The 24404-nt window shown below is 43.1% G+C and overlaps 1 protein-coding gene across 1 annotated transcript; it reads right to left on the bottom strand.

The window, feature by feature from the left end:
- Positions 1-1051: 1051 nt before the first annotated feature.
- MAN2B1 (mannosidase alpha class 2B member 1) lies at positions 1052-23938 on the bottom strand. The gene is made up of 24 exons (XM_034406894.2): positions 23400-23938; positions 17001-17103; positions 14865-15038; positions 14396-14589; positions 14075-14207; positions 12425-12567; positions 11924-12040; positions 11551-11633; positions 10366-10486; positions 10203-10281; positions 9860-9969; positions 9124-9231; positions 8763-8879; positions 8120-8332; positions 7699-7796; positions 7395-7512; positions 5624-5742; positions 5435-5536; positions 4698-4785; positions 4390-4470; positions 3397-3612; positions 2722-2871; positions 2180-2282; positions 1052-1589 (listed from the first exon to the last, which is right to left on the bottom strand). The coding sequence occupies exons 1-24, from the start codon at positions 23520-23522 to the stop codon at positions 1489-1491; spliced, it is 2994 nt and encodes a 997-aa protein (XP_034262785.2). The 5' UTR covers positions 23523-23938; the 3' UTR covers positions 1052-1488.
- Positions 23939-24404: the final 466 nt, after the last annotated feature.

Here is a 24404-nt window from a genome sequence, read left to right as displayed (position 1 = left end):
ATCTGCACCAGTCTGCATGCAGAAAATCTCAAGGCTGAGGCATCTTTATGTGAAACATTTTTTTTTTTTTTTTTGCTATTGGCAGGCAAGATGAGCAACACTGGGTAAGACTGAGCTATATGACTTGGTGTAAGGCAGCTTCCTGTGATTGGCAGAAATATTATATTTCAGGCTATATGGTTTTCTTTCATCATATATGTAGTTCTGGTCAAAATCTCAGGGTAAGAGTCCCACAATTCTCTCCCCCCAATTGCTTATATGAGCCCCATTCATTGCTCTTTTCAAGCTGACAGTACATCTCCCAATAAAGCTACAATGAAGTAGCAAGTTAAGTGTCCTTGGTGTTCTCCGAGTTCAGTTATTTTCTTGCAGGCATTTCATTAGCCCAAACCAGGTAACATCATCTGACTAGCACTGTTGATGTTACCTAGTTTGGGTAATAAATGTCTGCAAGAAAACAACTGCACTCAGAGCACCAAGGCACTTCATTTCAACCCTGAGCTACAAATATTCTTTATAAGTAACAAATTACCTAGATAAAAGTACTTCCAAAATATCTACATATGCATTCTTTTCTGAAAATTGGTGCAAGCAGCTTAATGCAAGTCTCAGCTTAATACTGAGATGTCATTGATGTGAACCAAAGTTGAATAAGGCATTATAAAACAAACCTAAGTTAGTGATTTATCAAGGATAGGCTTATTTTCCAGACTATACAACATTTCACAGTAAAACATATTGTCCATGCTAGTGGAACTTGATAAGCTGTGCAAGATCTTGAGTTTGTTGGTTTATTTATTATCCTGCCTATATTATTTTTATGTATCTAATATTCATTCTATTCCTCCTATTTTCTATTCCTCCTATTTTCTCCACAACAACCCTGTGAGGAAGGCCAGGTGGCGAGAGAAACTGACCTGCTCAAGGTCACCCAGCTATCATTCATGGCCAAGATGAAGCTAGGACTCTCAGTCTCCTGGCTTCTAGTCTGGTGCCTTAATTACTTTCCAACTTTTAACAGGAAGAAATACTGAAGCAATATGCAAAATAGTTATATGTATTTAAGAGATTTATTAAAAAGATGATAGTACTTAAGACAGTCCAAATATTCTAGCACTTTCAAAACCCTCTGTAAGGACGGTCAATTTTTATTTATTATGGATGTGCTCTGTGGACATGAAGGCTGGACCGGTGTGGTCTTTTAACAGTGATCCCTTTTTCATTTGAAAAAAAAAAACATATCAGGACAATTTCTGAAGATAGTCCTACTACCCATACTATCTGGCATTAAAAGCAGCTTAAAGGCATCCTCTGTTCACAGAACAAGACAATGCCTGCTTCAGAGAGGAACCACTTCCTCCCTCTTGTGCAGGTTTCTGGGGACGGGGGGAGGCTCCTGTGTTGTGCTGTTCCTTGAGACAATACTTCACTCTTTTCGGACCAAAATGCAGGTTGAATTCTTCCTTACATCTCTCGCCTTGGCCTGTCTTAGTACCTAATCTGTACCAGGAAGGTTCGGATCTGCATAGGAGATAATTCAATGTGGGCCGGGTCTAGGCGAGTGCCTGATCGTCGTTCCGCCGCTATCCCTGTGGATAGGAGGATGAGAAACAGTGACAGAATACCAATGTGACATTTAGAAAGAACAAGAAAGGCAACAGTTATTGAGAGAGAATGGGATTTACAGTATTATTCCTGCCAAAAAAGTGCATTCCAAGAGCTGTAATTGTGGGAATTAGCTTATAGTTAATGGCCAACTCTTGCCCAGTCATACCAAATGCAGGCTTTGTGGGTAGGCTAGAGAGGCCACTTGGGCTCTGGAAAAGCTGCCAGACATAAATTTTGAAGCAAGATACAGGTTAGCCTATGTAAGACTAATTGCCGGTTATAGAAAGATATCTTAGAGGAATCCCTTGGAGTAGCTTTCAGTGCAACTCAATTACACTAAATACATTAGGATAAAAAAACGACTGAAAATACCAGTTTCTTTGAAGCAATAGAGCAGGAGAGTCAAACTGGCGGTCTGTGGGCTGGATGCGTCATGCCACGCCCACCCCAACTCCATGAATGGGAAAAAGTCACAAAATGTCACATGACGGCAATGTGACTCAGCGAGTTTGACACCCGTCCAGTAGAGACTACTGTATAGACACATCTGCAATTCCACTTCAACCCTCACCTTGAGTTGACTGCCAGATGAGCCTGCTCACATTCTCCCGCTTCTGATTTGCTGACAAGTTCATCTCTTGCACAGCGATGATGTTGAACGAAGAGAACAAATTCTGACCAAGTGGAAAAAACACAAAGAATCTAGATTGGGATGTTGGCTTCAGTTGATTCTCAATGCTAGACTCGTTCTGATCAGGTTCTCTTCATCCGCCTGACCCACCCAACTAAATCCTGTTTTTCAGTTTTGGTCTTCAACTAGCATCAACTCAAACCTTCTCTCCTGTGTGCTCTGTAAATTTAATAAAAATGTGAGACACTAGCTATGAAATCCCTCATTCAGATCTCAACTGGACGATGAAAACCACAAGCAATTGTGACTATTATCTGCAGGATGGAGATACTAATGCTTCCCTTCCCTGATGGGTTTGGTGAAATTCAGGTAAAATGCTAAGTACAGGATACTGAAGTTTAAGAAATTACTCACTTTAGCCCAGCTAAATGACAGAGAACAGTTCAAGTCTTTACTGATTTGATTCTAATAAGAAACCTTACCAGCAAGTTAATGGCAACAGGCAAGGAGCCATTGACCGCCTCCCCATATTCAAACTGGTGCTCTAGACGGATGAGAACAGCATCAGGCTCCCACTGGGCCAATGTCAGCAAGTGTACATTCAAAGGAAGGGCATGCCGGAGAGCAGAGAACTGAGGATTGGGAGACAAAGTATTGGACTAACAAACCTATTGTCCGATTACTATCCCTGAAAAGCCACAATGTTGGATAATGTCATTGACTTATAAAATATAAACATTCAACACAACAAAAGGAATGCCATTGGATACTAAACAACATGCATATTATGAAAAGTAGGAGAGGATAATAAGCTTAAAAAGTTAAACTACATTTAAAAACCAACGAAGTTTTGGAATTTGGAAGCATGTAGGCAGCACCTATCCAAACCTTTTTAAAACAGCCATGTATCTGCCTTAGATTGTGCAACCATACACTGCAGTTGCCGCATAGGCCCTGGAAAAGGTGCCACTACTTTTAAATAATTGCATAAAAGTGCCAAGCTCAAACATCCTCCTTGGATTGCTTTGCACTCTAAAACACTCACAATTAAAATAATTTTATAAATACCATCCATCATTTCTTTCAAAAGTATTTTGACTACTAATAAATAAGGCTTGAGATAGTTTAATACTGCTTGTCTTTTTTCTTTCCCTCACCTCTTTGACAATGTCGTGACTATCTGGTGTCAGCACCACCTGTGGAGCCATGTACTCTTGCTGGGCCCACAGACGGTGCTGCTCAGCTGATGATTCCACTGTGTCTAAGAATACAAGGTGACGACCTCGCACCACTAGTCCATTGTGATATTCACCAGGTTCCAGTAATGGCTCTTGTACACCCCGGTTGTCATCATGTAGCAGCCTTCGATGTACCTGAAAGCAACACACACACAAAAGGGGAAAGCAGAAGAATGGCAGGACAAGCACTGGAATTCAATTTCTTAATGCCTTAAAATGCCCGATGCTGTGGGAGGGATACGGTATGCCTCTTGAAGATGCTGAAGAACAAGTAACTCCTAAAACATAAATAACTGACTACACCAACTCATTTAACCACTAGTCTTGCTACAGTTTCACATACAGGTTTTTCTTCTGGTTGTAAACTTCTCACTACTTTGGCTGTTGATCTCCTTTACCTCAATTTCCTAATCTTATGTTCTTTCATCTATTGCAGGGCTGTCAAACTCGATATCATTAACAGCCGCATCAGGGTTGTGTTTGACCTCATGGGAGGGGAAGGGCCAGCTCGACATCACTCATGTCAGCAGTGCCTGTGGTGGCCCGAGCGCTCAGCCAGTGAAAATGGGCTCCCAATCTCCGTTTTTGTCTGTGACGGGTTCCTGCAATCCTCTGCCAGTAAAAACAGAGCTGGGGAGGGCCTCCAGCGATCCTCCTGAGCTCCGTTTTTGCTGACAGAGGCACCATGGGCTGGTCCTTTGCTGTTTCTAGGGCGGCCCCGTAGGCCAGATCTAAGCAGCCCATGGGCTGGCCTTGAGTTTGACACCCCGATCTATTGAAACTGTGAGTCTTTTGCTTTTGGGACTCAGCTTCCCCAAGTATCAAGGAGACAAGTTGGTTCCCACAGTTGTAACTGGAAGCAATTACAGAAAGTACGTGTTCTCTCTTGCTCCAGCAACCTGCTATACTTACCATAAGTTCAAGAGAGCCATCAGTGAGGCTACTGCCACCCTGTGAACGATCTGTCAGCACTGTTAGTTGGGTCTTCTGGTCCTGAAATGGGAAAAAAAGGCAAAAAGGTTACACTGTCCTGGTTGCATGTATGAACAAACCTCACCCTACAGAGATGCTTCGGAGTTACAGGTGATCCCATCACTGGAGGATTCAACCTACATTGGACAAAAGCCTACCCATATTATTCCATAATTATGCTTGTGTGGGCAGGTAGTCCTATAGACCAGGAACAACCAAAGCTGCCAGGAACCATGGGATATTATTACCTTGATGTAGATACGAGTATTCACGGGGTCGTAGTTGCCTGCTACTGGCTCAGTCTGGCTCAGATTCCACGTGACCCTGTAATCACGCCTTCTCGGGGAATGAAAGAGAGCAAATTAACTTCCCAATTTCCTTCATCCAGCTGAACATTGCAAAAATCAAGGTGCCCCCCCCTCCCCAGCTCTTATAAATGGAAGTGAGAGACAGTGAGAGAGGAGGCAAAATGAACAAAAGGGCACTTAGTACAATCATGACTGGTATTTTAGCTCCCCCAGATTATCATTGCAATTTTAGTCTGGCTTGTTGGATAAACTCAGCCATTTTATGAGCCTTGCCCAGCCAAGTACTCTCCCCATGCATGGATTTCAACTCGCGTAGGGTGACTGCTGAGAAATGGGAGAGTTGAAGTCCAGAGACCTGAAGGGTGTCCAGAATGGAAAGTTACATGACAGTTTTGTAAGCCATGCTGGTAGCAGTACTTGCAACGTGACTTCATTTTGGGGGAGGGCTGCTGTAGAGTAAGCCAGTGGCTCTTTATAGACACTTTCATTTGCTCATACAGGATTGGACAGTAAATAAAGAAAGTGAAGTGTAATATTTTGCTTAGGGTTACTGAATATGTTGTGGCCAAGCATTTCAAAACCAGAAATATCTAGCCAACAGTTTGCACTATAAGCCACTGTATAGTTCTGGCTGCAGGTCAAAGGACTGGTGAATCTTCCCATTCCTAACCCCATACCTTCTCTCCAGGATCTCACGTCCATTGGAGTCTGTGTAAAAAAGGCCTCCAGTCTGCAGATTGGTCTCAAAGCGGCTGATTATCTCCTTGCCATAATGATCCCTAGGGCAAAGCATGGAAGCCAGAATCTTGTGCTAAAGGTTAACGAAGCCCCCCCCCCCCGCCGCCAAACCATGTTCTGATGCTTACTCTATAGGAATGGGTCCCACTGTCCATTCCAGTTCAACATATGGCTGCCCAGCATAGAGGCGCACCACTTGGGAACACCAATCAGAGAAGTTCTGGTACAGCTCTTGCACCACTTGAGTCTGTCAAAGAGAGACATAAGGCTGCTATGAGCCTCACTTGGCTTCAAAGATACAGCTGCCCTTTTGGCAGTAGAAGGGCCCAAAAGAGTTTGAGAGCAGCTTCACACACAAAGAAATACTAGGCATATTAGAGACTGCTCCTTACTGTTCCTTTAAATTCAAACGCTTCAAATCATACAAGGGACGCCACCTTTTGGCAATGAGAGGAAGGAGCCTTAAGAAAATATTTTAATAAGAAATCAGATTACTCCTGTTAGACACTCCTGAAAAATGCCTGCCTGGCTCCTGAAAAATGAAAATTATCCTTTCCAACTAATCATTAAAGAACAAAAGCTGGTTTTACGTTAAGCTTTGGCAAACTCAATCCTGCCAGCAGAGGTGGCATTTGTTGGAAATGGGAAAGCATCAGAGGTCAAAAGCTGCCTCTGTGAGGGAGATGAGCAGTTCTTAAATATGTAAAATAAATAAAAATATAAAAACAATTCCTACAACACTCATGAAATGGGACCAGGCATAGCAAAAACTTAACCTTTCTTTTTTAAAACCAAAAATATCGGGGCTAGCAACCTTTTGCCTGCCAAAAAAAAAAAAGTATATTATCTCAAGTGAAAACAGTTGAGAGCCACACTTTATGCCAAGAGGGGAAAATGAGAGATTGGCCCTTTTCTTTCTGGCATCCTCTCTTTTCCTTCTTACATCTTGAGGTAGGACTGTACTGAGCACCGATCAGATTAGATTGCAGAGGCATAAAAATCAACAATAGGCTCTCTAATGTAAACAAGCATACATTTGTGTTCAAATTCCTGCAAATTACAGTATTGCAATAGTGGTGAATTATAGTATTGCCCTGTCCATAAAATGTTTCTGCCATCCCCTCAGTCCACGACAAATTTACTTTAGATTCCCAAACAAGGTAAGACAGCTTTTGCAGGAGCAACTGTATAGCAATTTCTGCAAAGCTCTAGCATGAAGAAGCCAAGCTTGTTCTGCTTATAGAATATGAGGCCTAGCAGTTTAAGTTGTGTCATTTAGCTTACTAGGAACACAGGTTAGCAAATTAATATTAGCAAATTGATATAGTTGCCCATCTCACAGAATCTGACTAGTGGAATATGGTTTGAAAATACAAATAATCCATGGAGGCTATAGGATGAGAATTATCAGCCTTTTATGACTGCCATCCCTGCTCTTCAGGGGTGGGGAGTCTAATTTATCTGGACAAGTTATTCTAGTAATTGTGCTCTTCCCACTAAGCAAGTAACTAGGTAACTATATTTCTTTTTATGTTGCTCCATTCCAACTGGCTTTGAGTGGCAAGCACTAAAAAAACAACAACAGGAAATATCACAAAAATGTGATAATGGTACAATCCATCAAGGGCAAGTCTGAATTTAACACTCCCCAATCAATCCATTAATCTTTATTACAATCACAGACCAGAAAAATACTCCGCAAATATTCTACAGTTCTGCAGAAACTCAGCAGAAGCAGCTGCTTCACAGCAGTGGATGATGGTAGCTCCTATGATAAATACCAACTACAGAATCAATGCAGGTCAAAAGTCTTGGGGATGGGAGCCTCAGCAGGATTTACCTCCTGGATCACTGGGCAAACAGATCAATTTGGAGCAGATGACTCTGAGCTCTTCCTACCTTTATTTGATATACACGAACTTTCTGGGCAATGGGAAAGGCCTTGGAGGTGTCAGGACGGAAGATGTAGGCTCCAGACGCCTGTGAATATGCTGCATTTCCATCACTGGCATTATACCTGGAGAAGTCAGTCAAGAGAAGGACACGAAGATCATCATGTAGACAATAGCAGAACAAGAACTCATTAAGTAATCCCAGCAGAGGATAAGGAATGCCAAGCCATCCTAAAAATGCATCTGCCACCAGCCACCATAGGAAATAAAGCAGACATTCACTTCTCTAAACACAAAGTAGTCCGACCCACCAGAGGAAGCTTTGGAAAAGCGGTAAGGAGATGTTCTTGTCCAAATTTCGGATCTCCTTCATCAGTCCTGTTTTGGGGTCAAATAGAACTTGCAGATGCTGGAGCAGAAACACACCAAAAATACTATATCAGAAGCACCATCAGGAACAGCTGTTTGGATTTTTAGTCTGAATAGTAGCAAATGAAGAAGATTATCCAGGAAGTTCATTTTCAGGGTTTTTTTTTTTTTTGCTACTTTCTTTCTTATCTATAGAATAGGAACACTTTGAGCATCTCTTTTTATTCGCTATCTAATATTTGACAAGGTAATTTTTGGTATTTCCCTTGATTTTACTTTAAGAACTGTTTCAGCCTCACTTCCCTAGTGCAGGAAAAAACCAAATGACATCAACCAAATGACAAAAGGAAGATCAGCCTGTACCTCATTCTCAATCGACGGTGTAAGATGGGCTGCAGCAGGCCGAGGACGCAGCCTTTTCTGCAGCCTAGGACGTGCTGAATCCCTGCCAGACAACCGGGAAATGGAATAGGTTCTGTAGCCTAATGGTGGGAGAGATGCCTGGAATACCAGTTCATTGATGGCACTGCCTCGGTTATGCCGCACAGCACGGGTGAAACTTGATACAGGGATGATCTGGCAAGAAAAAAGTAAGATTGATTTTTTTTTAAATAAGATAAATTGATAAGAAATTGATTATTGACAATTCAGGGTTAACCCAGCAGAATAAACCCTCCCACTCACCCCAACCTTGTTCAGAGCAGAATAATTTGGCATGCATTTCCTTTCACTCCCTGGAGAACAGGAACCTGGATCTCTCAATATTACAGTACTTTCTCCAAGATTAACTAGATTAACACTTTAACCAGCACAGAACAGCATGCAGGTAAGACGTCATCTAACCCATGAAAACTAATATTCTCAATTGATCAGTTAGTTTTGTAGGCGCGTCTGACACCAATTGACCTTCTTTGTTAGTGGCTTCCATGCAACACCTGGGGGTTGGGAGGATGGCCCACCTGAGTTCACAGTAATGCCTAAAGCTCTCCAAGTCAACACCTCCTACCTCATTCAAAATATTCTGGCCGTCAGGAGCTACCACCGAATAATGGCTTCCGTTCACAGGCAGTCGGACATTCCAATCCACAGAACGGGCTAGAGGGTTATAGATGATCACTCTGAACTGCAAAGGTAGTGAAGAAATATGTTGAGCAAAGGAAGAACTAACAGCAGATGCTAAGGAGCCTGGTTATTTATTTATTTAACAGAACTTGTATACCATTATATAACTTAGACACTATCCCAGTTTATCAGCTCCAAGCTCTCTAGAGCCCAAGCAGAGTCCTTAAGGCTGAGGAGTGATCTGGGAGGCTCCAGATTTCAAACCTTGTACAAGATGAAAGATGAGAAACTGTATGGTCCCTTACAGCGGGGGTAGCTTCGGTTAGTGGGCAGGCACTGATGTTGAGGTAGGTGCAATAGATGAAGTTTTCTGTGCTGCCGAGAAGATTGGCAAAGGCATTATTCATCACAATCTGCCAAGTCAAGGGGAAAAAAAACAGTAGTTAAGTTCTCTACTCCTGCCAGAAAGTTATGTGTGTACAGAAGCACCACTGGGGAGAATCAGTGAAGGTCTTATGCAAAGTCTTGGATTCAAAGCCACTTCAAGAGTAAAACAAACACTGACAAGAAGAAAACTAAAAGTGGCTTTCGCATTTCCCTCTGTCATCATGGGCAAAGTTAGGCTACAAAAACCAAGTTAACGTCCACTGCAAAAAATAGCTGCGATGTCTCAGAAATATGCCCCCTTTGGAAGCAATTGCATACAGGAAGATCCCATGGCAAGATTAGGATGCTGCATTTTTAACATAGAAGAAAAGGGGAAGACTCCTTTAAGCAACATACGGTGGCTACCACAATAATGGGAACGCCATGTGGCCATGTATACATGCCCCAAATCAGGTCAAGGAATCCTAGCCCTTCCTGTTACGACATGTGAAAATCAAGCAACATTTTTGCAACCAGAGAAAGTGCTTTTACTTTTTTTAGTATCATGTTGTCCAAGAGCTGCAGTGATGCTCGTGCCCATACATACGTGGTGGGAAATAAATAAGTGTGTGGGTGTGTGTGGTGCGGAGAAATGTTGCTGGTTCATGCACAAACCTGGCAGGCATCCCAACCAATAGACAACTGTTTGGCATAGTCATTGGTCACGTGCTGCTTTGCTGTGCCACTCACTGCATCATGATGCTGAGCGACTGCCATAGCCTGGCCTATAAGAAAAAAGACCACAGGTATCACACAGTAAAATTATGGGGTCCCTAGAGACTTGGGAGCTGTGGGAATAGCCACTGTTTTTATTCTTGGCTTGTACCCCTAACCGAGGTGCCAGAGCATCTCTTCCTAATTGGTCTGATAGCCGTCATGGCAACTGCCACCATAGTCACTCTTAATAAAAGCTCAAGGTGAAAGCCCTGGTCAATTCTCAAGGAGCACACATACATACGCAGCACAGAACTGTTAGCGTTGCCGTAAGGCCCAAAGTTTGCTTTTGTGCCAACTAGCACTTCCAACTGATTGCAGATCTGCAAAAAAAGAAACACTGAATCAGGGAACCACAAAGCACCCTGCAGGATACATTCGATTTAGAAAACATGAAGGCTACCAACTTGCAGGAAGTTGTTACTGAGGCGTTCATAGCGTTTCAAAGCTGGTCGGCTGGTAAAGTAGCCTGTCCAGAACTGATGGGGACCATCAGCATATGGGAAGAAGTCATCGTATTTCATAGTCCTGTTCAAAATAAGATCGGTTAACCAAAAGCCATTTTTGGATGTGGAATGCAAATCTTCTCCTAGTTTCAGAATAATCTGACCTGATCAGTAGTAGAAACAAGCAGCAACATCATCTGAGTAAAATCCATCTTCAGAGATGTTTTTTTATCATGATACTTAAGAAAAAAAAAAAAGATTGAGAGACCTAATGTGCTTCTTAGTATTCTTTTCCTGATATGGAAATTAATAATTAGGATGGCATTGGATGGGTAAATAAAATTATATGGATGTGGAAACTGATTTTACTCTCTTTCAAATGTACCCTGTGGAACTAGAGGATAAAAGAAATTTACCAAGCTAAAGATATGCAGATTATCCCAGATCTAGAGTAAAAGTAGGTAACTTTTACCTTCCAAATATTTTAAGATTTCAATTACTATTCCCAAAATCCAAAAGCATTGCCATTAGCAGCAGCTACTTTGGGGATCTGTGGTCCTAAATCAAAGGAGGATTATGCTACCTGTCCTTAATCTAACTTCTAGATCTGTAGGGAAGGTTCAATCTGTGACAAAGGATTTCCACTTCTCGATTATTTAATGACAGTTGCAGGAAAATGAGTCTTCCTTCAAACACCCCCACCTCCGAAAATGCCTAAAGTAGGGACAAACCAAGAGTTTGCCTTCAAGGGGACTAAGCTTTCCTGCTGTTTTGTCAGATGTGCTATGTCTTCACAGTTCCAACATGGCCAAGGCCAAGGGGAAACATAATAGATCAGGAGATGGATAGATCAAGCATGACGGTTCACAAGAAGCAAAGAAACAAAGGAGGTTGACTGAAACGAAGCAGAAATGCCTGTCAGCTGCTAAGGCTGCCTGCTAGGCCCATCAAATATCTGCTCTTGGTGTTTAGCAATCCCAGGTTCTTTTGCTAACATTGAGAGGGTATCTTAAAGGAAGGATCCAAATTAAGCACCTGCTCAGGCATGAGAGTAGCGAAGACAGCCCCAATGAAAAAAACTCCTACTGCAATGAACAGCTCTGAATACTAGCCAGCTCACCAGCCAGCCTGCCTCAGCCCTCTTACCATGTTATGTTGGCTTTGTTCAGCTCCCAAAGATAGCAGCTTGGAGTTGAGTAGAATACGTTGACACGGCTGCCCTTCAGTTGCTGGAAGATCATATCCAAAGGAAGAAACATGTTTATTTGCATTTCCTCTTGGCAAATTTATCAACCCATCCCACCCACAAATCTGGGCATCTTTTTATATGTCTCTGTGAATTCCATTAACCAGAGACAGAAACTGTGTGGTTCCAACTTGTGCCTCAACAGCCTTCAGAAGACCTGACTCTGTTGTATTTCTTCCCATCTAAATTAACAGAGGCCTCAAACTCTGAGGCCTCGTGTTGGGTAAAATATCTCTTTCCAAAAAGACAGGCTGATAGCCCACCCCAAGGTACCTGTGCATTAACATGATAGATCAACTTGTCCATGTTCTTGTACCACAGCAGGGCGTTCTCGTACTGGAAATCAGATCCCATCGTCATGACAATGTGGTTTGTGCGATAGTGTTTGGCCTGAAGAGAACATTGAAAAGTAATAAGCAGGTCTATTTGACATATAGCCACTCCCCTCCTATCTCCAGGAATATTGTTAATAACATATACAACAAGCAGAGTGATGCTCAAAAGCATCAAGTGCCTAAGAATCTAGAAAAAAGAAATCATTATTGCAGATGTGATGAAACAAGGAATGGCAGATAGTTTAAGGTTTCGTAGTGAGCTTATAATAGTCATCTGATCTAGTGGAAATACCTTCATTTAGCATTCATTACTTTGCAATAATATGTGGTTACTCACTTCTCAATTAATAACATCTTTAGAAATGATCAAGAGTTCATACATAGCTTAGTTTTACTCCCAAATATGGGTATCTTCCCTGATACTACCCTTTGTTTTCACCTGGGCAGCTGCAACTCCCAGAAAATAGGCCACTATATTTTCCACATTGTTCTCATCACTGTCATCGTCCACAATAGGATTGTCAGAGCAGATTTGATCCCAGCAGAGAGACATAGGGGGGTTATAACCATTTGGCAGGATACCTATCAAGGGACAGGAGAAATGAGAGGGACGAATTACATTCTAGGAATCAATTTCCATGCCCCAATTGCTAAACACACAATAATGAAGCAGCAAAGGACCAATATCCTACATCAACTTGATTTCCTTCAGATGTGTGAGACTGTACTGCTATAAGCCTAGGCCAGCATGACCCACAATCAATGGCTACAGCAGATGCAGTCCCATGCTTCTGATGATCCTGGACTGCATTCCCCTCCACCAACTACCAACAGTTGGAAAAGAAATCGGATCCTATGGCAAAATTTCAACACAGCACATCTGGAATGCTCCAGATTGGTGAACACTGCTATCATATGCAGTCATGTGAAAAAGTAAGTACCTCCCCACTGACATTTTTTATTTTTTTTCAACATAGTTCAACATAAATATATTTGATCTTCATTTCAACAAGACTGATATATAAAGGAGATGTAAAATAACAAATATGTACTACAATATTTATGCTTTGTAGTCTATTTTGTAATTTAAATAAACATAATTTTGAATGTAGAAAAAATAAGTATGCCCATACTTTTATCACTACTCCAAATACCTAAAATTAGAATTAGATATATGGTGCAAATAATCAGAGGATTGTTAGAGAGGATCTGGGAGGAACCTGCTTTATTTAAACCTCAGATATTTAGTCTGATTTGCTCTTTGCTGTTGAAGTGCATGATCCAACTAGCTCTTGAGCAAAACAGCACTCCAAGGCCTTTGGAAAGAAGATTAGAGATGCCTATGAGGGATTTTAAAAGACCACCAAACAATTGAACATCGATCATTCCATTATCCAGAAGATCATCAAGAAGTGAAGATTGCCTACAGCTGTCAACTTGCTCAGGTCCTAGTTCTCCAGATGGTTCAGTGCAAGAACAGAATGAAAGACATGAAAAGAAGTTAAGAATCCCAGAAGTTTATCACATGAGCAACAGACCAGAACTTCTGGAAAAATGTACTCTGCTCAAACAAGATAAAGGTTTTGGCCATATTACCAGAAGGCATATTTGGTAAAAACCAAAGACAGCAGTTCACCATGGGGTATATACTTATATGTCTTAGTTTTTGACATGCCTGTATGCATTTCTTTCATAAAGATGATCTGCCCTTCAAAAACCGATTCAACCCAGGCAATAATACACACAGGATTCGTGCTAACCTATGCTCATGTCCATTAAGACATATATAAAATTGACACTGTTAATTCACATACAGTTCTGTTACTTGGGCCACTGAAAGCAATTAATGTATATGCCCTGGTAGACAACCAAGTCCTCAGCCAAAATCTAAGACCAATTCCCAAATGCCCATCAATTGTTGCCTTGGTAGGCAAGATTTGTGAGCAAAAATATCTGCAGAGCACCAGGATGTTGCTGGTACTAGTCATCATCTGCTGTTTCTTAACTGAGTGGGCCGTTAATTACATTGGCAAGGTTGCAACTTAAGTCTTCTACATTTCCAGATCTCTTCCAGGTCAGCCGTGCTCACCAGTGAAGAGATCAGCCGCAGGTGGATCCAGATTGCTGCTTGCACGCCACAACTGCTCCATTTCACGCAGTGACTCCCGGTGGAATTTATCCTGGTAATCAATTCGGCCCAAGAAGAAACCATCATAGCCCATCTGAGGAAAATGGCAAGTGAGGGAATATAAATAACCTGAACTCGGAGAAGGGGATATTAAATGAACTGGGAGATCCCAACACATAGGATAATTGATAATTACAAAGGGTTTTACATATTCACATACTTGGAATGAAAGGGGAGAGGATAAGCGTTAAAAATTCTGGCAAATGTAGAAGTTTGCAAGACCTGAGCAAACAGAGAAGCCTGCTCCCGACTGTGCCCAAAAGGATCAATGTGCCAGGCTACACGGGGTCGGCCGCATTCTCCAAACGTCTCTTTCAGGAAATGGAGCCCGAGACTCATCTGATCAATGACAGCATTGTAATGCACTGACGCCTCATCGTTCATGCACCAACCACCATTCACGAACTCCAGGCGGCCTATCGCGGAGTGAGAAACCCAGAAAGAAAAACAGAAATTATCAAAATAGGGCAGAACTTGAAACCTACACTGCAAAGCAGCAGAAACTTCTCAGCCTTCCTCAGTTTGCCATGGTATCGATATAATCCCCGGGATGGTGAGGGAATGCTCTGCTGTTCTCTTTAGTTCCCTGCTTCTGCCTAAGACCTCCTTCTCGTGGTACATGGGCCCATGTCACATGTGACTCAGGGAAGACAACAATTGATCAAACAAGCGCTCAGTCCCTCTTGCTCACCTTCCGCAACCAGCTGCCGCACAGCCTGGCGCATGGCTTCCGTTTGCAGGCCCCACCAGCGAGCAAAGAATACCACTTCCACATAGATGAAACGCTTGCTGGGGTCAGCCAGCAGTTGAGGAACGACAGAGTCGAGGATGTACTGCACCCCGGCATGTTGAATGTCATTGCGGACTGCAAGGCAAGAAGCAGAGGAAGGCTGGGTCTTTGCTTGTCACAATCACAGGTCTACGGTATTTCCCGTTTCTGAAAGAAAGCCTGGCTTTGTTGCACCTGAACCCACCATCAGCCACAAAGCCACCTTCCTGGCCTTGTGCTGCTTCGCCTTCCCAATCACCACAGTAACTGGCGTTGCTGGCTGGCAATGAGAATTTCATGAAAATATCTCTGCAAGGACATGACCTTCAGAAAAGCTGCTAAATATTCCCACCTGGGACTCTGTACATTACCATTACCTGTGATTAAAGGATAAAATGTGTTATTGGAAAGTTTCTGTTTCCATGACTCTGTTCTGGCCTTGGGAAGCAGAGTGCAAAGCTCACCCACACAAGCAGGGCCTCCAAACAGGATGCTGCAGTCTGGAGGAGCCAAGGCCTCAGTGATTTTGCTGAAAGATAATGCGTGTCAAGGAAAGAGAAACTGGAAAATAGAGCTGGGCAGTAGACTGCAGCAGAGAGCCAACAGCCTGGCTGCCCTTATGACTATTGGGGGTGAATCTTTGCCCCCCACAGAGAGGGCTCGCAATCTGGGTGTTCTCCTGGACGCACGGCTGTCTTTAGAAGAGCACATGACGGCCGTGGCCAGGGGGGCCTTTTATCAGGTTCGCCTGATTCACCAGTTGCAGCCCTTTCTGGACCGGGACGCCTTGCGCACGCCTCATGCCCTTGTCACCTCCCGGTTGGACTATTGTAATGCTCTCTACATGGGGCTCCCCTTGAAGAGCACTCGGAGGCTCCAGCTGGTCCAGAATGCGGCCGCGCGGGTGGTTATGGGCGCAACCCGTTATGCCCATGTGACACCCCTCCTGCGCGAGCTGCACTGGCTCCCGGTGGTCTTCCGGGTGCGATTCAAGGTGTTGGTTACCACCTTTAAAGCGCTCCATGGCATAGGACCCGGGTACCTCCGAGACCGTCTTCTGCCACCAATAGCCTCCCACCGACCAGTTCGTTCCCACAGAGAGAGCCTCCTCAGGGTGCCATCAGCCAAGTTATGTCGGCTGGCGACGCCCAGGGGGAGGGCCTTCTCTGTGGGAGCCCCAGCCCTGTGGAATGAACTGCCCCCGGAAATTCGTAAGATCTCCGACCTCCGGGTGTTTCGCTGCGCATTGAAGACCCTGTTGTTCCGCCAGGCCAGACTATCAACACAATAGTTTTAAATTGGGGTATTTAAATTTATTGGGGTTTTAAATTTGAGCCACTTATTTAATTATTTTAAATTTTATATCATTGTTTTGTCTGTGTTTTTAAATAGGCTGTACACCGCCCTGAGTCCTTCGGGAGAAGGGCGGTATAGAAATAAAATTATTATTATTATTATTAAAAGCACAAGCCCCTCCTGGTTAAAAATGCCCCTCAATCATGAGTTCTCCACAAAGTCTTGGAGCTGCTCCTGATTTTTGAACCTTGGTCTCCTGATGTCTATTGAGAGAAGAGTACTGGAGTGACATAGCAAACTGCTGTAGAAGATTAAATAGAAAATAGTACACAAGACAGCGAGAGTTGTTATTATTTGCTAAGAATTATTTTTTATTTTTTAAGGCAGCTGATAAAACATGTCAAGTTTTGCTTCTTTCATACCAGTATTTTCTTCAAACACAGAATTAAGACATCTCGTAATGTCTACTACCTTTTACAGCAGTTTGCGAGTGGGAGCTGAAGACCAAAATATCTGAAGATCTTCAGTTCCATTAGGATCATTTGTTTACTTCAAACAGGGAAGGCAATCTGAAGATGCAATCTTTACTGGAGTCCAGATTTAGTTAGCAGTTACAACTTCAGCACCAAATTCCAAGGCACAGCAAGAAAGGCTGGCACTAATTTAAACCACAAAGCACAAAACTTTCTTTTCCTTTCCAGGGCTTTGCTGGATCTTGCTAGAAGGCACATCCTGCTAGTTCATATGGCAGCTTCAACTCACCTCCAAAGAAATACTGGTCCACTGTTTTCAGCCAGCCCACATCATCGTGTGTGTGAGGGATAAGGTGAACATTGAGCATGTCAGGTTTTGTCACTGGGCAGGACTAATAAAAGGAAGGAAAAAACAAATAACACTTGAGCTGAAAGGAGGATGTGAAACCCCTCAAGACCGTGCCCCTCCCCATGGCAGCAGTCATAAAAACTAAAAAGTAAAAATGCATTTGAGTTGAGCTCAATTCCTGGTCACTGCATCCATAAGGTTCCTGTGGCAAAAGGACAGAAGTAATTGGCCACTGCCATATTTTATGATGCTCTTTGGACTTCAGGCAACAGTTCTGGTATTCCCAAGGGGAGGAGGCCCATCCAAGAATTAATCAGGACCAACCCTGCTTTGGAGACTAGTCAAGGTTGCCTGAAGGTTACTCCTGCTGAAGTTAAGTCTGTATAGGGGTAGAATAAAATCATCACTTGTTGGAAGAACCACTACCAAATTTAGGACTGAGGGAAATATTACAGTTTGCTAAGTATGTTTGACCACCTCCCAATAGAAGGCTAAATATTCAAATAAAATATAAAAGGCTGGCTCACAATTGCTGGGACCAGGGCTGTTTGCTGGGTATTTCTAAGCCTAATTCAAAATATTTCCGGACACGGGAAAACAAGAACTAATATCTTCCTATTACCATCAACTGTTTCAGCACAAGACTTCCATAATAATTAACAATACAATAGTTACAAAGTAGATAGGAGGATGCAGTGGGAAAAAACTGATAACATTTTCAAAATCGTTAAATAACTCAGCAAAACTGAAGCATTGTGTCTTCAAATGTCTTTAAAGTATTGTACAGTACTCCTGAATGTACTTGAATGCAAATCTTGGACAACAGGAGAGATTTTAAGAGAATCTGGACTTGACACATCCAAATCCCAACTTCCACCTGCCCCAGACAGCAATGGGGGTTTTGGGGAAGAGGTTGCTTGGGGATAGTGGATACATATGGGAACAAAGAATAAAAATATGATAAAGAGCAAGACTAATGCTTCATACCCATTAACACAGACACACACACACACCCGCCAGCTCTAAGAAGATGTAGGAGTTTGGGAGTAGCAGCTCGTAACTTCTACCTGAAGTAAACACTCCTCCTCCCTACTCTCTCTTTTTTGGGTTGCTAATGTAATCAGTTTTTGTAATGGTGTCAGCAAATAAAGGGATGCTTACTACTCAAAAAAAAAAAAAAAAAAAAAAGCAGAAGCTACTTTCTAAATGGTTACAGAAACAAGGTCCAGGTTCTCATTCTGCTATCCCAATTTCAAACTTCTCCAGCTGGACTTGCCAAACAGGCTATGTTAACCTAAAAACAGTATTGGACACTTTGTGGTTTACTGTATTATAGCAACCCAGCCAAGTCCCCCTCTAAACTATGGGATTTGTTTCTGACTTAAGTTATGCTCTTATTGTCCTAAATGGGAAATCATTTACTATTATTTTGGCCATTGTATTATGGCAAACTGTGGTGAGATGGGAAGATGAGATAAAGGAGAGATGGTGGAGAAAGAAATTGGGATCTGGACAGAAAGAGTCGTGGAGAGAGGAGGTTCAACTGGACAGGGAGAAGACAGATGAGAAAGCAGGTGAAACCTGTAGAAGCTATACCTCATCAGAGAAGTGCAGGCCAACATTGCTTCCTGGAGAGACTGGAAGTTGAGTGTTATGGGCCCTATGCAGGAGGTCAATTGTTAAATCTTTCTCCATCCAGCTGTCTGCAGTAAAGATTTACTGAGGAGTAGTGGAGATGAGATGGTGACAGAATAGATATTATGACTCTCTGGTTAAAAGAAGAAAGATGAGACAGGCAACTGTAAGGAAAGAAATTAGAAATAAGCAGGCATTGAAAGCAAAAAGGATTGAAGAGAAAGAAAGAAGCAGGGTTGAAGAAATGGAAATTTACAAACTGTACCAACCATAGAAGATACCAAGTGAGTTTCCCAAAGGAAGACTGCTTTCATTCCGGCTTTGTCCTGGAGGTATTTATAAAATTCTAGAGGAATGGAAGACTTCATGGAAAAGAGGTGAGAAAGGAAGTCGGGTTCTGCTCTCTGAGGGAAAGGCAGAGAGTAGAGAAGGTGGTTGCAGAAAGGAGGTTTACACCTGAGTAACAGCCAGGTGCTGGAAAGTAAGAGGGAACAAGGACACAGCAAGCTAGATGTGGGTGCATTGGAAGGATGATATGTTGACTGGAAGAAGTCAATCAAAAGTTGTGCAAGTGTTGATATGAAGTTGGAACAGTGAAGTGTGACTAACCATGAGGTATGTTGCTGACACATCTAGGCTGACTGGGAGAGGGGAGCTAAAGGGAACTTACATAGAGGAAAGGATAATTATAGTGATAGGCAGGAGGAAGTGTGGTGGGAGAGAAGGGATGGTGCATTCCAAAGGAAAGGAGATTGAAAAGTGTTAGCAATTTCTAAAGACCCTTCAATCTTAACTGATGCATAGGGCATCTGGACCAGGGCTGGGTTCCACTTACCTTCGCTACTAGTTCGCAATGGGAGTGCTTTGCTCGCACACGTCGTTTCTGCACATGCACAGATCGTCCATTATGATGTCCGGGCAGGTGGGCGGAGCCTCCTGCCACCATTACTACTGGTTCGCAAGATCTGGACTGAACCGGTAGCAACCCACCACTGATCTGGACTGCTGGTGGCATCAGGCTTAAACTGATGCTTCTGAATGCCAAGTCTGTCTGCCACAAACCTAGTATTTTCTACAATTTGACTTAGGACATATAATCTATCTGGATGAGGAAGAGGAAAAAAGCTGCCACAAGTGTTCCTGGCGCAGTTTATCTAATAATACACTGGATGGCTCTAAACAACATGGAGCCCAAAGAAAAATAAGGCACCCATTTCTTGGTATTTCATCAACTCTCTATTATGGTTGCTCAAGGCTTCCACTGCTTCAGCTGAAGACCACAAAATGCTATTCGATTTCCAGAGGCAATAAGGGAATGCAAACTCAAGGCTTCCACAATGACCTGGGCTGTTACTGCTGAAATGCATCCTGGCCTTGACAAGAACTCAGAGTTTGGCTGGAGTTAACTCTAGCTTTCCTAATCGGGTGCTCTCCAGATGGGATTGACCATAACTTTCAACATTCCCACCCAGCATTATTCATGCTGCTAGAGATTATGACAGTGACTGCAACACAACCTGAGAGCATCAGGTTGAGAAAGGTCAAGCTACCACAAAATTCCCATACTGTGTGAATAATTTGCCAAAATGCCTTTTTATCTGTTGCACATGAAACTTTCCCAAGCAGTTGCCAACCTCAAGTTTGGTTGTGAATTCTGGAAATTGTAGTACTACCGTGTTTCCCTGAAAATAAAGACCCAAATAAGCACCAGGTCTTATTTTTGGGGGATGACTTGCCCGCTAACCTTAGGGCCACCGCAGCCATGCCTCCCATGCCCCACCTGTTGCACTGGTGCCGTCATTCGTGGCAGAACTCTGAAAGGCTCTTCGTGCTGGTGGAGCCACTGGTGGCAGGACACTGCAAGGCTTGTCGTGCTGGTGCTGCTGCTCACGACAGGATACTTCATGGTGTATTGTGCCATTGCACACCAGTGTGAAGAGCCTCACGGCGTCCTGCCACAAGCGGCAGCACCAGCACTACAAGCCTTGCGGCGTCCGGCCACAGAAGTTGGGCAGCAATGCGACAGGTATGTCAGGGCATGGGAGGCCTGGCTTTGGCGGTCCTAAGGTAAGTGTGTGTGGGGAGTGTAGGACAGCTCTACCCCACCTCTGCCTGATTTTTACACCTGTGCCTCGACCCACCTCGTACAACCAGATGGTGGGTGGGGTTTAAGTAAGGTTTATATTAGGGTGCAGGCGTGAAAATTGGGCTAGGGCTTGTTTTTAGGGTAGGTCATATTTTCAGGAAACATGGTAACACGCTAGAGATCATCAGATGGAAAAGTCTAGTTTATGACATCCTGTGAGGATGGAAACAAAAGACTCACTATGTGTCAAGGACAGGAACATGAAAAATAGATGCAGGTGAACTGTCTACAGTCTACATTAGTCAGAATGCAATAAACTGAGCCAGGTGACCTTCAATAAAGCAGTTTCTCAGAACCTGGAGATTAGAAGGATTTGTTGCCTAGAATGAAATTGCCAGATCTACAGATTAAGAGTAACATATGGCAACAGAAAAACAAAACAGCAAAGTACCGGACAGTTTATTGAAAAAATGACTGCCTCTCCTTAAAAGGGATATCATTCTTTGGTCCACTGAAATTTGCAATTCTGTCTGCAAGTCACTGTGATATATCTATAGGTATCTTTAATCATCTAGACAATTTACATAATAAGGAAAGAATAAAGAGGTTAGCAGATTTCATCACAAAAATCCTGGAAAGAGAATTGGGAGACAATATCACACTGCCACTTCTTTTTAGTCATGCCTGCATGCATGCATAGCCCCCCCCTTCATTATTTACTGTCACAAAATATGACAATAGCTTCCAATACATACTGCTCAAAAAAATAAAGGGAACACAAGCAGAAGACATCTGAGATCTGAATGAATGAAATAGCCTTATTAAATACTTTGTTCTTTACATACAGTAGTTTATACACTGCTCAAACAACTAAAGGGAACACAAAACTACTGTATGTAATGAATAAAGTATTTAATAAGGCTATTTCATTCATTCAGATCTCGGATGTCTTCTGCTTGTGTTCCCTTTATTTTTTTGAGCAGTATATATGCCATTGAAATACAATCTATGTGTTTTCCCTTTTTGCACCTATCTATAGACATGTGCCAAGGATAATTTTTTTATGCCATGTCCCCATAATCTTGCTTTCTGTTCATCTTCTTTAGGAAACCTTGTTTTCCTTAGCTGAATGTGTAAAATCATTATCTTGGAGGGATGTTAGGTGACAATAGTCATTTGAATAAAGGGGAAAAAAAAGTGGAATAGGGATCGGCAATGGGATAGCCAATTTCAGGCCGGTATAGTTTTATGTGGAGTCAAGGCTGGATAGAAAGCACTTCAGTTCTTCTATGAGGAAAAGCTCTATATTCAAGAAAAACACTGAATATTCAGAGATACCTTGCTGGGACTTTCAAGCTTTATTTAGATAGACCTTGTTGGGGACAGTTTTAAAAGGACAAATTGATAGCCAAATCTGAACCGTGCACTTCTAATTGATAAAGAAAGCAAACTTTTGATATTCTCAATGAATTGTTATGCAAAAGGAAGGAGCCCTAATGATTTGTACTGTACTTATGATTGTGGGAACATAATAAAGCACCCATATATATATGAAACAAAATAAACCAAGTTTTAGTTCTCCACATGATTATCTATGCAAAAGTTGCCATACTTCCTCTTTTCAGTGAGTACACTAGCCAGTCCTTCCTTTGAAGAATTTCTTTGGCAACACTATACAGGAAATTTTATTAATTGTGTTTACAACCCACCATTCCAGCTGGGGCTCAAGGTAGCAGAGAGTCTCATCTCTCTTAAATATTCACAGAAAAACCTTTGAGGTAGATTGGACTGACAAATAATTGGACCAAACCCCCCAAGGAACTTTACGATAAACAGGGACTTTAACCTCTCTCGATCCAAATCCCCTATGCTAACTTGTTGCACAAAAATTGGTTCAGCCTGGCACAGAAGCCAATGAGAGACAGACTTTTGCAAAACTTTTATTGAAGCGCTTCAGCAAAAGGGTCCCAATCCAATTTGGGAGTTGAGACCCTGAACAACAGCATAGCACGATCTTTTATAGTTGATTTCCAGAAATAAGGAAGTAACATTTCACAAAGCTATATTACCTTTTTTGGAGTTCTACTTTGCTTTTTGTCTACGTGTCTATTTGTCTATGGAGCTGCACCTCGCCTGAGCTTACATGTCATTCTTCTCCCATGGAGTTATATCTTGCTTAAGCTTTAGCTGTCCTTTGTCTCTACTTGCGGTTCCTGCTGCTTGTCTTCTTGTTGCCAAATCTTGTAACTTCCTATTTATTTCTAAGTACATGTTGTTACATGTTCCCTCATCTCTGACACTTGCACAAATGCATTCTTCTAAATTTTTATTCCTTCCTAAGATGGGGGTGTATGGCTTCTTAATGGCTGATCCATCAAACTGGTAGCCCTGTACAGCTCTAATAAGCAGATCCTTAACTTTGAATTAATTCTTCTGTTGTGCTCTGAAGAACATTATCGACTATTTCCCTGATCTTGCTGCTGTCCCTTCTTTTTGTTTTAAATTATACCGTATTTTGTCTACGCACCTACCCACTACCCCACCCCTTTATTTATCAGATCAGATTTTTTCACAACAGACTTTGAACAGATTTCCCCCAGTTTCCCCCAAATCCTTACCTGATAGCCGCATCTGACCGCAGATCCCCGCAGCACCGCTCCCCCAAGCAAAAACACCAAAGCTACGGGAATCCCCATCGCCCCGACTCCGTTCCAGCAGCTCAAGCTGACTGCAGCGATCATATGACCAGAGCTCACGTGACAAGCAGATCCGTGGATCCTAGATACCTCTCGGCTGGGGGGTGTGGCTGAAACTGAAACCAAAAGGAACCGCTTGGGGCGGGACTCCTTTGCCAGTTAGAATTTGCGTGCCGTACGGGACTCGCCTGCCGGTTTTAATTGGCTGACGGACGCTAGGGGCGTCCGCTATTGTAACAGACAGCGCCTTCTAGCCTATAAGCGTCAGGAAGGCGGGACGGGCGGATGGAAGTTATCCTTTTTTACATAGGGAGGCGGTGAGATTCAAAAGGGGCCGCAGCCGTCAGCTCAAGCTCTGCCGGTGCTTGTGAGGAGCCGGAAGGGCCTGCGGAGCCCCGCTTTCAGAATCTCCTTATCGGGCCCTGAGCCGGATGGCTCTCCTTGGTTCTATCCGGGACCTAGGAGCCGGCCTTGGGAAACTTCCCCTCCCTCCACACAAACACGTGCCGTGCGCCCTTCTCTGGCACCCGCCAATCGTTTTTTAAGTAATCAGAAGGCCTGAGATGGAGAGGGCTCTTCGTGGCTTTTTCCCAGCCAGCCAGTTGAAGAAGCTCGGGTGCTACTTTGCTTTCCCGTCCCTCCCCCATTGCCCTCTAGGGCAGGGGTCTCCAACCTTAGCAACTTTAAGACTTGTGGACTTCAACTCCCAGAATTCCTCAGCCAGCTTTTGCTGGCTGAGGAATTCTGGGAGTTGAAGTCCACAAGTCTTAAAGTTGCTAAGGTTGGAGACCCCTGCTCTAGGGCTCCTGTTTTGCTTACCGACCTCTTCGGACGGGATGGAAGGGCCTCTTGAGGATCTTGCTCTTTGAGTGGCCTGCTTGTTCCTGTTAAAAGAGGTCCCGGCCACTGTGATTAGTTATTCACTGT

Source organism: Pantherophis guttatus, chromosome 2 (genome assembly GCF_059756535.1).
Source record: "Pantherophis guttatus breed Tessera chromosome 2, ASM5975653v1, whole genome shotgun sequence".
Lineage (NCBI taxonomy): Eukaryota > Metazoa > Chordata > Lepidosauria > Squamata > Colubridae > Pantherophis > Pantherophis guttatus.
This window is presented reverse-complemented; position numbering and strand designations above follow the sequence as displayed.

Bases quoted from the DNA above. Each gene is read 5' to 3' on its own strand.
- MAN2B1 (XM_034406894.2), bottom strand. From the start codon at position 23,522: ATGATCGCTGCAGTCAGCTTGAGCTGCTGGAACGGAGTCGGGGCGATG. The intron at 4,471-4,697 runs GTAATAATATCC...TTCCCATTTCAG, and splicing joins ATACTCGTATCTACATCAAG to GACCAGAAGACCCAACTAAC. The intron at 1,590-2,179 runs GTGAGGGTTGAA...TCCTATCCACAG, and splicing joins CATCTGGCAGTCAACTCAAG to GGATAGCGGCGGAACGACGA.